This window comes from Gekko japonicus, unplaced genomic scaffold, assembly GCF_001447785.1.
Source record: "Gekko japonicus isolate JY-2015 unplaced genomic scaffold, Gekko_japonicus_V1.1 scaffold1090, whole genome shotgun sequence".
Taxonomy (NCBI): domain Eukaryota; kingdom Metazoa; phylum Chordata; class Lepidosauria; order Squamata; family Gekkonidae; genus Gekko; species Gekko japonicus.
The window spans coordinates 94328-107780 of record NW_015164704.1 but is presented as its reverse complement, the minus strand read 5'-3'; the positions used below and the strand labels follow the sequence as shown (position 1 = coordinate 107780).

The window sequence follows — 13453 nt, the reverse complement described above, 5'->3', positions numbered from 1 at the left end:
TTCATCTGTCCACTGCATTTGACGAGTGTAGATGTGGCAGGTTTACCTTTCCACTGTTTATGCTCTAGGACTTAATAAAGTATACATTGAAGGCAATGAATAATATGTCAACACAATTGTTGTTCTGATGTGATCTGCCCAGACTTGTCTGGAGGAAAAAAAAATTATACATTTGCAGAAATTAAGGATGAAGCTGAGTTTCTCAGGGAAGCAATGGCACTTCATATATATTTAATTTAGTTAGACACACGGGTCAATATTTGTAGCATTCCAAGTATATTTCTCCATTTAAAGAACCTCTCTGGCCATCTCACTGGCAGATTTATGTGTAAAACTTCCTACAATTGCATCAGGCTGTGCAGAACTATACAAAAATTTACAGTTAAATACAGAAAGTACTAGCCTAGAAGAATTTACCACTGAATACAGAAACAACCTAGGCCTCTAGAGCAAATACACTCAAGTAGATGCAACTTAAATGTATGTGTATTTCTTTAGAGGTAAAGGAGTCATTAAGTTTGTAAGTGCATAACCACAATTGTGAAAACAAAATTCTGCATTAGCAACCTCAAGCATCGTTAAACACACTTAAGTATGACAGACTTCTGGGGACTGTTCCCAAGCCACTTCTGGATGCACAGCTTGAGTCACACATATGCAAAAAAGCCAGTTACATGACACAAACTAGCTTCATTTTCAGACCAGCACATGAAAAAATGTAATGTGAGAATATACATTTTAAAGTTCGGTCCATCAAAAAATGTGTGTGTAACGAAACTAATGAAATCTGTTAATCTCCGATTGTAATTAAGTCTCAGAGCATTTGCATTCATCCCTTTGTTATCCTCCTCCCTATGTTTGTCCTATGAACTAGTCTTAGGTTATAAGTTCTTTGAACAAAAACCTTTTTTAGCCCTAAGAATATTGACAGGATTTTATCAGTCGGTATAAACACACATCAATGTTCTTCAGTTTTGGATCTTTCCTTGAAAGAAATGTATTTCTTCAAGTGTAAGGACTGAAATATGATCAATAATGTGCTTCAGACATGAGCAGACCTCCTTTACTGACTTGCTGTAATGTTTGAACAACAGTTTTGCTCAGCGGACTCAACATTCCAGTGCATTATATCCAACAGAAATTGCAGCTATCCAGTCCTATATAAACCACATTCTCTCACACATTACCATCATCATTTACCAAAGGAAAATAGATAAACACTTTAGATGTTTTCAGGTATTTTTCATTGTGAGGTCTCCAGTATGGGATTATTTGTTTTCACTGTGCTTCATAAATGTGTTTCATAAATGTTCAGAAATGGTAATGTTACCTTTAAAAGTCTTACCTTAAAAAGTCTTAAAATGTTCGCCACCATGATGGACACTGAACTTGCAGCGGCTCCTATTACCCCTGTTATCTTATCTGGCTTTGTGAAAATAGGTGGGTCTCCATTAGCACATTTCACATCAGATCCATCTTTCTCGATCAGAGCTTGTACAAATGTTAATGACTGCTCCAAAGCGTAAGTGTCCCTGGAACAAGTGTCTAAGATCCGGACACCCAAAGTGACATTGGCAAGAAGATCAGGGTCCTTATTGATCTGGTCAATTGCATATAGCATTGCCTCAAGCCGGTGGATCCCTTTCTCCTTTTTAAGTTCTCCACAAGGGACCCCTCTATCCCCTTTGGCATGGACAGGGAAGAGTCCTCCCAAGATGACATCTCCATCGAGTCGAATGGAGTGGGCATATTCCTGGCCATGAGTTCCTTGCATCATTGGGAGTATCCAGCAGAATTTGGCTGCGAGCAAGAAGAAACAATGGCAGGAGACTAGATGCTTGTCTTCGTATACCATTTTTTCTGAAGGCAGTGTTGCAGACCCAGGCTTTCTTCTTGTTAGAGGAGGAGGTGAAGAATTTGAAGCTGCCCCTTCTGATAGCTACCATCAGTGCCCAGTGAATGAGAATATAGGATCATGCAGTAGTTAGAAAAGAGGAGTTAGAAAAGAGGTTTTTTTAAAAAAAAAACACGAATGTCCTAAAGACGAGTTTCACAAAGAGAATCCATTTGTATTATGTTTGTCATAGGTTTCCTTGCTTGTTGAGGGTATTCAGGGACTGTAGAATGGCATTAGTGTAAGTACCTCCAATGTGGGGAAGAGATCAGCAATCCACATTCTCGGATTGTCCCTTGTAACTGAAACAGTCCTGAAATATCAGAGATAAAAACTTCTTAGAACAACAATATTTGTCATTACAATTTTTTTCAGAAGGGAAAATCAAAGTTGAATTTCTGTTTTTTGCATTCACTTTCTCTGAAGATATTCACACACTGTTCTCTGATAATGTACATTTATTTATTTTCTAAAATTTGCAAGTTTATTTCTAAATAAATAGGTAACTTTTATGGGTTTCTTTAACTTGTATTATTGTTTTTATTTGTTACTTATTGTTTTAGTTGTAAACCTGTCTGGAGAACATTCTGGAGAAACAGTATACACACTTCCTAAATAATGAAAAGAGAGATAGGCGGGTGCAGTGTTTAGAATGTTGGACTAAAATGTGGGAGACCCAGGTTTGAATCCCCATTCTGCCATGGAAGATTTCTGGGTGATCTTGGGCCAATCACACACACCCAGCCTAACCTACCTCACAGAGTTATTTTTAGGATAAAATGGAGGGAAGGAGAATGATAAAAGTCACCAGGGGTCCCTATTGGGGTGAAAGGCAGGGGATAAATGAAGTGAATAAATAAATAAACCCTTATGATAACACTTTCATAGAAACCTAGGGAAGCTAAAGTGTTATATGGAAAGATTACATTCCAATATCCCCTAATACATAATTCAAGCATCTCCCATGCAGGAAGATTTCTGGGTTTTAGGTGCAGTTCTACAATGTCAGTTCAAAATGAAACCCGGGTGCATGGAAAAAAGATGGCCAGCTGATCTCTTTTGATATGTTCATATGATACCTGAAGCCACACTAGAGACATGGATGGCACTAACAAATATGAAGCAATCCTGTTAGCCAATCCAATCAGTATCTGCACAAACATTCCACTGGTGGAAGCTACTGCATGTTCTTCTTCCACCTGGCATTCTTTGCATCCAAACCATTTTCTATTTGACACTATCAATTTTTGTCTTGTGAAATAAAACCACAGGATCAAAGTTTACAAAAGCAAAATCTAACACCGGGCATTTAGAAGGTCTCAGGTTCAAACCCTGCCATATCCAGATAAAAGGATCCGGTAGTGAATGATGAGAAAGACCTCTTGAGACCCTAGAAAGCTGTTGCCTGTCAGAGAAGATAATTCTGAATATGATATCTGCCCCAAAGATTTGCAGTCTGACATCAGCTGTAAATTCCCCACTGGGAACCCAGTGTGCATGGACTAGACTCAAATTGGGAGTATGGAACATGGGGAAAAGGAACTTAAACCTTCCCCTATCCTGTTTTCCTAACCAGAAATGGCCCTGGGGATGTTATTTGCCCTACTGTTGACAGTACATATACTGGTGGGTAAAGCTAAGGTTCCCATATGGGGCAAATATCCTGGCAGGGCCATTTCAGGTTGGGGAAATGGTGCAAGGAGGAGGCTAAAGGTCCTTCGCCCATCATGCTGCAGGTCCAATCCCAGCTGGAATCTCTATGTCAAAATAAGGGGGGATTAGTACATATGACTGAAAGTCAGACTGGGAAACCCAGATACAACCCATGGGAAAAGGACCACAGTGGCTTAACCAATCAAACACAAAATACAGTGATATAAATCTTTATCATAACATAATTGAACCCTTGTGTAATCCCATGACCCTTTTGGTATACTACCATACAACCAATCCTGCCTGGAAGTTTCATCTCTCTTTAAAGGTCCTGTTCCTTCAAGGAGAACTGCAACATAGTAGGGTTCCCAGGTCTATAAAAATGATTCAGTTTGCATTCCTGTATGTACATGGTTTTAAAAAAACCCTCACTGTTATCCAGTAGCAAAATAAGGTCTTGAAAACAAAACATGTAGAAGTAGTGTGAATAAGAGAGTGTTCCTGTTGGGGATATCAAAGAGAAAGGGCATGCAAAGAGCAAAATTCTTGTTTAAAAGATGACAATGTGTTCCCTGTTTTTATTTGAATGTACTGTATGCCAAATCTTTATAAGCCAAAGTATATGTTGATTTACAGAAGGCTGGGTCCCATCAGAGTAGTCTCCTTGGCACAACACCAACTATAAATCAGCACACATTTTGGTCTAGTCAGGTTTCCTGCAACCTTAGAGTCAATAGGTCACACTTCGCTCTCCATTCCATGTTAGTAAATCTAAAGGAATGCCACTACCTTAAAATATATCTATCCAGATTTATCATTGTATAACTGAGAAAACAGAATTTGGCCCTGCTGATTATGAATCACCATTAACCCCAAACACCTAGAAATCATCTTTACATTTATTGGCTAAAGCCTCCAAGCAGAGAACAACAACATTCCAATAAAATTTAGTATCCACAGTTACCAGCAGTCCCCAAGAATTGCACTATAGAAGCTGATGTGTTTTTGCTCACATTGCAAGTATATGTATGCTACAGAATTCTAACCCCATTCTTAGAGAATTGGTTCCTGACATAAAAAAAAAATCAACTCAAATTTAGGATGTAGTATTATGGAGGATTTAGCTTTAAGTGCCTTTTTTACAATCATCTGCTGTTTGAACTACAGCAGCAATTTCAAAAAAAATAAGCCTGGATACCAGTAAAACAGAAGTCCCTCCACTCTTGTGTCAGTGGATTAGCTCCAAAGTAACTAGACAGATAAGGAATCTGAGGAAAGGAGGTTATTTTAAGCATGCTGAAAGCATGACTCTTGTGTGCAAACTATGCAGCCAATGTGGTTCCTTCAGTTACTCTCATTTGCTCTGCAGATAATTAGAAGCAGATGAAGGGCCAATGAAGACTGAAATGACTGTCTGTAGACATGTCTGGCCATGCGTATGTATAGCTGCTGCTCCAGGGACTCCAGTTCTCCATGTGTGTTCTTGAATATATAAGACATTGCTTCCTAAACAGCTGCTAGCTGACCTTATGCCTTGCCTGAAATAAAATGGACTTCCATTTGACACCCAAAAGATTAAATTTTAGAGTACATAAAAATAAAAGCTACCAGCTGCCCTCAGTCCCATAACAGTACAGTGTAAATTGTCTGTTTGGGTTTGGGGTATGTTCTTCTTCTGCATTGGGATTGACTAAATGATTCAGTTACACTCCCCCATGGAACCTGTTGGAAGTAGCAAAGGTCAGAGCAGTTAGTCTTTCAGAAGGACAGCAGGCAACCTTCTTTATGGGCTGATACTTTTGGTTTATAGGAACTTCTGTTTATTTCTCCCAGTGTACTAGTATCCAACACAGTTGGAAGTTAATAATGCAGGTTATGTTGCAAGGGGTTTGATAGGTAGAGGTCCCTGGCTCTGGAAGAGAGTTAGTTTAATGGGTAGACTGATCAACTAATGTTTTAGTGGCCACCACTTTTGACTAGAGAGGCCAGATGTTCTCAGTACAACTGACTTTTAAGGACAAACTGTTTTGAATTAGCAGGTCTGTACCCTGGTACAACGTTGCCTCTAGTCTGCTGAACAAACCATCCAGCATGGGAAAGGTAGGCAAGACTCGAGTCTATAGGACTTCCAAATTCTGTACTGCCATGCCACAACCTGTCGCTGCCTGTAGTGCTTGTGACATACATGATGCAGACTGCCACTTTGGATGTAAAGGGCTAATTTATATCATCTAATGAAGAAAAGCCCAAATTGTTATGTGACAAGCTTTTCTTCATGGACACATACTGTATTCACAGGATAAAAAAATATCTGTCCATAATATCTATCCATCTGTTCAATTAAAAAAAGACTACAATTGGTAGCTGCAGTTCTTACATAACAATGATACCAATATTTCAGAAATTTATAGTTATTCAGCAAGGCTGCCAATAACTCAGCGTAATGTAATTAATATGATTTAATCCAAACATAGTGCTTTATTCGTTTTCTGTTCCCCAGAGAAGTTCTGACTATTAACAACAATTAATCACATCCTTTCTCCAACAATGGAGATGATCCAACCCTTTGATGCATGAGCTCCAAAATCTATACATAATGCTTTATTTGCTTGTGGAATTTCTTTATGCTTCCACACAGTGTAAATGTAGGAACATTTGTCGTGTGTGGAAGCAGAAAGCGATCCCATAAGCAGAATCAAGCATCACGTATACATTTTGGAAGCTCATGCATCGAAGGATTAGATAATCTACACCGCTGCAGAAGGAACATGTGATTCATTGTTGTTAATTGTAAAAACCTGTCTGGAAAAAAGAAAATAAACAGTTTATAAATCATTATGTTTTGATTACGTCACAGTCCAATGCAATGAAAATTACATTACACTGAATTACTTTGAGGCTCTTTATGTCATCGAATAAGTAAAAGCTTTCATTATACTTGCTGGCTTATTCAAACCACATCACTTCTGCTCTATTGATTAATACTAAATATTACAGCAATACAAATGCATTCATTCAAACTCCTGCAGCTCACAGAAAAATAGTTTTATAAACATTCATTTTTGTTCTTATCAAAGCATTTTAGACAAATGAAAAAACTACCACCCTGCTGTGCCATAAATCCAGACAACCGCCTTTCATATACTGTTTTTTTATTCAAAATAAAACTTAATCCCTTCCAAACAGACTACAAATCTGAAATAATCCAGCTGTATTTGCAATTTTTGTTCTAGTCTTCTGCCTACATTTTCTTAGCACTGACTGAACAGGTGTAAAGATCACAGAACATTTAATGTCTAAGGCCCCAGTCACATGGGTCAGATAATGCGCAGGGGAGGCGTGGCTGTTCACCCCGGAGCAAAATCAAGTGTGGTAGCCCAATCACACAGTCCCCCGAGTCTCCGTGCTTAGGCTGTTAGCTGGTGATCACACAGTGATGCTGCAGCGTGGCAAAGAAGTGGTGCGGCGCGATCACACAAGTGTTTCGCATTTGTGCACATGGCAGTTCTGTGGAGCAGCACTGCTTTCGGTTTTGTGTTTGTGCGCATGCGCTTACGAAAAACATCCGGTTTGCAATGGGACGTGGAAGGGCACTGGATGCTACGGGATACTAGTGCTCCCATGATCAGAAGCCCACCCGTGCCACGTGTTTTCCGGATGTTAGTGCACTTTCCTTGGTACTTTTTAACTCTGCATCTTCAGCGGGATGCCACGGGTCGGCCACGGGTGCGCTACGCTTCCCAGATGTTGCAGTGTGATCGCACCCCGAAAATCCGCCCGACCGTCGTGCCTTTCGCGCTGCAAAATCTACATGTGACCGGGGCCTAAATAAAGTATCACAATCACTTTTTTTGTATCCTGCCATATTGTATTATTATTAGAAATGGTATGCCGGCACTTCCTTTCAAGTCAAATATACATTGGTCTTGGATTGACCTACAAGTAGATGGTACGTAACTTAAAATGGGTTTTAAAATTATTTGTGAAAAGGGAGGAAAGGAGGGGGGGTTAGGAGTGACATATGTCCAGGCTGTTCTCTTCTCGGGAAAATTATCTGTGGGCCCCGTCCCAAAGGGCCAGTGTCACCAAGAACAAGCTGAGCTGCTTCCCCTTTGATTCAGAGAATACCTCAGTGCTATCACTGAGCTAGGATCTGGGCCTGCTGAGCAAGCCTACATTCATGGTTGTTGTTCCCACAGTCCAAACCCGAGCCAAGCAGACCCCGTGGTGTTGCTAGCACTATAGGATCCCTTTGGCTTAGCTTGCTCCTGGTACTAGTGGCCCTCCAGGGCAGTGGCCCACTGAGAGCTTTCCTGGTTAGTTAAAGGGCCAGTCTGCATCCTATGGCCAAGCTGTGTCACTGCCGGAACTACAGGGACTACTTAACTGAGCTTGCTCCCGGAATGAAGCCTGAAGAAGTCTCAGTCTAGTGGAATAGATCTGCAAAAGTGTGGCTCCTCCACATTTACTACTTACTGGATCAGGAACCAGAGACCGAAGTCAGGAGCACATTTAGATGTTCTCTGGAACATGCTTCATTATTCTATCTATACAGATAGCTTTCTATGGAATGTGTATTGACATACTCATTCTCAATGTATCACTACTGCTCTAATACATTCAAACACTCATCAGAATGTACATCTGACTTGGGATTCTGTGTATCTGTATTACATAACAGTCAATGGAATGTGTGTTCAAATATGTATTCCCATTGCATAAATACCTTTTTAAATGCATGATTAGATTTGGCTGAAAGGAAGCAAGGAAGAAAAACTGCATGGTAATAAATAAAGTACATCTGGGATGAAAGGTGAATCCTGTGTCTGAAGGTTAAAGACTGACTCTACAGCAAGACATTTAATTGTTACTGTATATATACATAAAGGGGAAATGCTTATACTAAAAAAAAGAAAATAAAATAACAGTTTGCTTCTGCAAGGCCTGCCTTCACTAACAATCACAAATCCCAACTCTAAGGAAAGGGCATTATGTACAAATCTTGTTTGATATCAAAGTATGCTTGGCTGTGTGGTTGCATCTTACAGTACATAGCTTCGTGCTCCATGTGTATTCCATGTTGACAATATTCTTCCAAATAGTATGTAGGAAAAGAGGCTAATGGGACGAGTCATTATTCTTATTACAAGCTCATTACTTCTTACAGAAGTCACCAGTGTCAACTCTGGTGTACTTTATATTAATGAACTCTAAATAATGCATTGCAATGCTAGTTCCTTGCAAACTACTGGGTTCATTTTGGTAAGAAGACTGCTGGGAGTTTTGTTTATAGCCACTGTACTCCAGTGAATACAAATAGGAAACATTTGGCCCTTTCGCAAGAGGATTTTTAAACTCTGCATTCCCATCGGCTGTGTTATTCATTCACTGTGGGACACAGCAAGTTTAAGGCCTCTAAGATATGAGATGTCACCTACTCTGTAACATGCAAGTGATCTGCAGTGGGGTTTTTTTTGCACAGATAACATAAGCATTCTGAGGAGATGTAACATGGGACAAAGTTACCATTGCTGAAAGACGGGCAAACTACCCCACCACTTTTGAACTGGAGCTTTCAGTCCCTCCATATGAAGCAAACCCAAGCAGGAAAGAGGAAATGAAGGTTGTTGATCCAGTGTCCCCACTTCCAACTTCCACTCATCAGTGGGAATACACTTGAAAACTGTACAATTACACCCGTGAACCTACAATGCTGCCTTACACTCGGCCAGACCATTGGCCCACCTTGCCCAGCAGTATCCCTCTGACTGGCAGCAACCCTTCCAAACTTTCAGGCAGAAAGATTTTCCCAAGCTTGCTTTTTGAAATTCTTTTCACTGGACATGCCAAGGACTGAAGTGGGGATCTTTTGCAAATGAAAGCACTTAGCCAGTGCCTCTCTACATGAATCAGTGACTGTAGCCTGAGACTTACCAAGCCAAACATTATTATCTTGGGATGTGCCACATGGTGAATCTGGCCAATATATGATTCAGTCCCAAAGTGCCAATGGAAGCCCCACTAAATGGGCCTTGCTTTGGTAAGACAGCTCATTGTTAAATGACACTGGCATGATCTTGTTCAGTGTGACTGCACATGGGAAGCATTTTGTGCCCTTGGTTTAATGACTTAGCAGTTATTTCCAACAAAAGGAGGGTACTGGTGTATAACACAGATTTTCTTGCAGTTGCATCTGTTCTTTCTTTTTTGTAGAGTGCAGTATATTTGTACCTTGGGGTGCCATATACCTGGTGGGCACAGGGATCAGGACAAACTGTTCATAAGATTGCAGTTTTGCCTGAGGCATTGATATATGAACACAGGAAGCTTCTGTTTTTATGTATGGGCTTGTGCCCCCGTGTAAGCCGCCCTGAGCCCGTTTGTAAAAAATGCAATAAATAATAATAATTATTATTATTATGCCAGCTCAAACCATTGGTCTATCTATCTCAGGGCCAAACTACATGTTATGTTTTCCCCGGCGATGTCCCCAGGTCAGAACATGTTCTGAGAGCTTTATACTTCCCAGGTGGGGGGGGCAATTATGATTAGGACTGTGGCACACAGGGAGAAGGGATTTAAACCTTCCTCCTTGCATAATTTTTCTGACTTGAAAAGGGCCAAGGGAGCTGCTATGCGTTCTGTTGGGGAAAGTGACAGGTATATGGAGCACCCAACAGGGCAAAAGAGTGGGTCCCTGGGGCTGTTTCAGGTTGGGAAAATAGTGAGGTAGAAGGTCTAAGCCCTTCTCCTGTATGCCATGGTCCTTGATCCAAATTGGGCTCCAAGCCCCTAGGAAACACAGAGCTCTCAAGAACACATCTATAACCTGTCTCGGTTATGTGACAACCACTCTGATGGACATACAGCCTCAGAAAGAGATCATTCTTTCCAAGACCTGCTATCTGAGAACCTTTTAACTGAATATGCCAGAGACTGAACCTGGGACATTGTGCATGCAAAGTCTGTGCTCTACCAGTGAGTCTCCCCACGCACAGAATGAGTACACTTGTACCCTAGGGAATCTTTCATGCTTAAACATCTCATCCACCCGAGATAGGGACCATTTCGTTTCTTGATTCTATACAGTAAAGTACACTCCGGTGCTAAATGAAAGCTGAAGCAGTAGTTCCAAGTCACTTCATTCACATTATTTCCCATTACGTTTTAAAGAAATGTCAAGCCCATTTAGGGCTGCACAGCTCAGTGACAGATTTTGCCTCTGTACAAAATACTGACATGTGTAATGTTCTGATGGATCACAGCCCTATTAGAACTTGTTCCATATTTTGAAAGCTTTTATAAAAAGAAAAACATTGAAATCTATGAGGCAGAGATCTGATTTTCAGCATTCTACAGGTTAAGCAAAAATGGATCACAGAAGTTTAAATAAACAGAGACTTCATTGTTAAGTCATGTTCCAATTCCCATAGAAGCAGAGGGTATGGTTGATGGTACGCACAACACATTAAAACTGTGCCCGATATACAATAGCAATGAGCACTGGAATAAGTTGGAGAGTCAGTATGGTGTAACGGTTGGAGAGTCGGACTAGGATCTCGGAGACTCAGGTTTGAATCCCCACCGTGGGGTTAATCTTGGGCCAGTCACACACTCTCAGGATAACCTACCTAACAGATGTCGTGACAACAAAATGGAAGAAAGAATTATGTAAGCCACTTTGTATTGCCACTGGGGAGAAAGGAGGGGTAAGTAGATAAATAGTAAGAAATAAGTGAAATTTAGAAGATTAATGGATGGATTATCCCATTACAGGACAAAAGCCTGGCACCAATGTATGATTCAGAGTCCAAAGAGAGCCCACTTTGATTAGAGAGGACGGATTTCAATGCCCACTCAGCCATGAAGCCCAATGATGGACCCTTGGCCAGTCAATGTGTCTCAGTGTAACCGACCTCACAGGTAGGTTTTGAGTAGCAGACACTGTGAAGAGAGAATGAAATGAAAGCATGAGACTGTTTTAAGGCGGCTGCTTGGTATAAGTGGTGGTGACAACTTTGGGGAAAGCTGCATCAGTGGGTGGTAGTTAAAGTTGGGAAGGGAGCAGCTGGAAGGATGCTGGAAAACCTCCAACATGGGGAGGGGGGACAATCACCCGTGGAGATGACATGAGCTACTCGCTGAGCCAGATAGCCATTATTTTAGGGAAAGTAGCCCAAGGTACCATATGACCTCCGGGCAAGCTGAAAAAATTGCTGTGAGCAAATTGAACTTCTGTGTATGACTGCAGGATTCATAACTGCAGCAGGTGGGTGTCTTTAGTTTATAAATACCCTCTTTATAGGAGCAAGTCTTACTTAAAGGATGCATTACCTTATCCCTGTATAATGAGTGCAAGGCCTGCCCGTACTACAGGCTTGCACCTTTTGGAAAGGGTCCATGGCTAAGTGGTAGAACATCCATTTCACATGCAGAAGGTCCCAGGTTCAGTCCCTGATATCTCTAGTTAAAAGAACCCAGTTGTCGGCTATACAACAAAAATTGTATCCGAGCTGCTGACAGAATAGACAGTACTGACCTTAACAGACCATCAGTTTGACTCAGTATAAGGCAATTTCATGTATTTCCTTTGAACCTTTTACATCTCCCTTCAAAATCCACAGAAAGTAATTGAAGAGTAAACTGGGAAGTCTCTGATCCAAATGCCAGTTCAGCCATTCCTTTACAGGGTGCGCTTAGGCATCGCTTGACCTCAGTCCTCCTGCTACAATGTGATGATGATAATATGGCTTACCTTACGGGGCTCTTGTAAAGTTTGTTAAAACGCTACAGGTGAACTACATTGAACACCCAAGGAACACTGTATAAATGCTAAATATTGTTCCTTATAAGAATTCCACCATTTTCTTCTATGGGGTTTCATTGGAATGACTCCCAAACACATATATTCCAGCTCTGAGCCATCCAAAATCATTTGGCTGCTACATCAATTCCTCATAAAACAGCTGCTTCTTCTTCCTTTTGTATTGATTTTCCCCCAAAATGACAACACAGAGCCAGATTCTGAAACTCGGAATATAATTTTAATACCAAGGGAGTAGCAGAAGGGAAGAAAGCTCCTCTTTGCTCTCCCCAGGTTGGTGCCAGCCAAGTGACAGTTTCATGTCCTGCCCCCCCCCCTTTGGTCCAATGCAAGCAGAGGTTACAAAATCAGTCTCAGAGGAGTTTCATCTCCAGTCAACAGACTGCTGCTGCTCTGCTTTTATCAGACCTTCCTGTGCGGCAATCAGTGACACACACACACCCCAATCCTCTGCTGGGAAGAGCAGAGAACCAGAAAGCAAAAGACTGGGAAGGAGTGTCCTCATGCTGACTATAATAAATGTATTTTGTTTGAGACAGGTAAAGAGATAGGACAGAAGGGCATGCAGATCTAATCTCAGAGGCATTAGGGTGTGCCTAATGCTCTGGAAAGCAGGTCCCAAACAATTCACCCCAAAGTAAAGATTGCTTCACAACCAAGATCACTGTCTGTCTGCCTGCCAGCTTCAGCCAGGCCAGGCGGCCAAAGAGCAGCTCCCACTGGCTTAGCTGGACTCTTCATCCATTTGCCTGATTGAAACACTGCTTTCCACTGCATTTCTGCATCTCTTTCCTATCTTCTCTGAGAGCCACATTCCTGTTCACTATTCACAGCCTTTTTATTCCCAATACATTCTCTGCAGATAGCCATTCATAGTTTGCAAAAAGAACCCCAAAACATTCTAATCCCATTCACCACTGCAGGAAGTCATTTGGGCTGTCATTCTGAGCTCATTTACTTGAAAGTAAGTTCCACTGCAGCGCACGAGACACACTGACACGTAAATGGGTTTAGGATTGGGAGGCCAAGAAGTTCACCCAGCAAGCTGGCTTTCACCACTTTGGTCTCTAAAATCCCACAAA

The 13453-nt window shown here is 41.2% G+C and overlaps 1 protein-coding gene across 1 annotated transcript in view; it reads right to left on the bottom strand.

The window, feature by feature from the left end:
- The window catches only part of GRM8 (glutamate receptor, metabotropic 8), a gene marked incomplete at its 3' end in the record, with an annotated part of 420665 nt that extends 418810 nt beyond the window's left edge, over nt 1-1855 (bottom strand). Inside the window, exon 1 of the mRNA XM_015409512.1 lies at nt 1346-1855. Within this exon, the coding sequence (XP_015264998.1) occupies nt 1346-1855 (510 nt within the window). The remainder of the gene's footprint in view (nt 1-1345) is intronic.
- Between the last annotated feature and the right edge of the window lie 11598 nt (nt 1856-13453).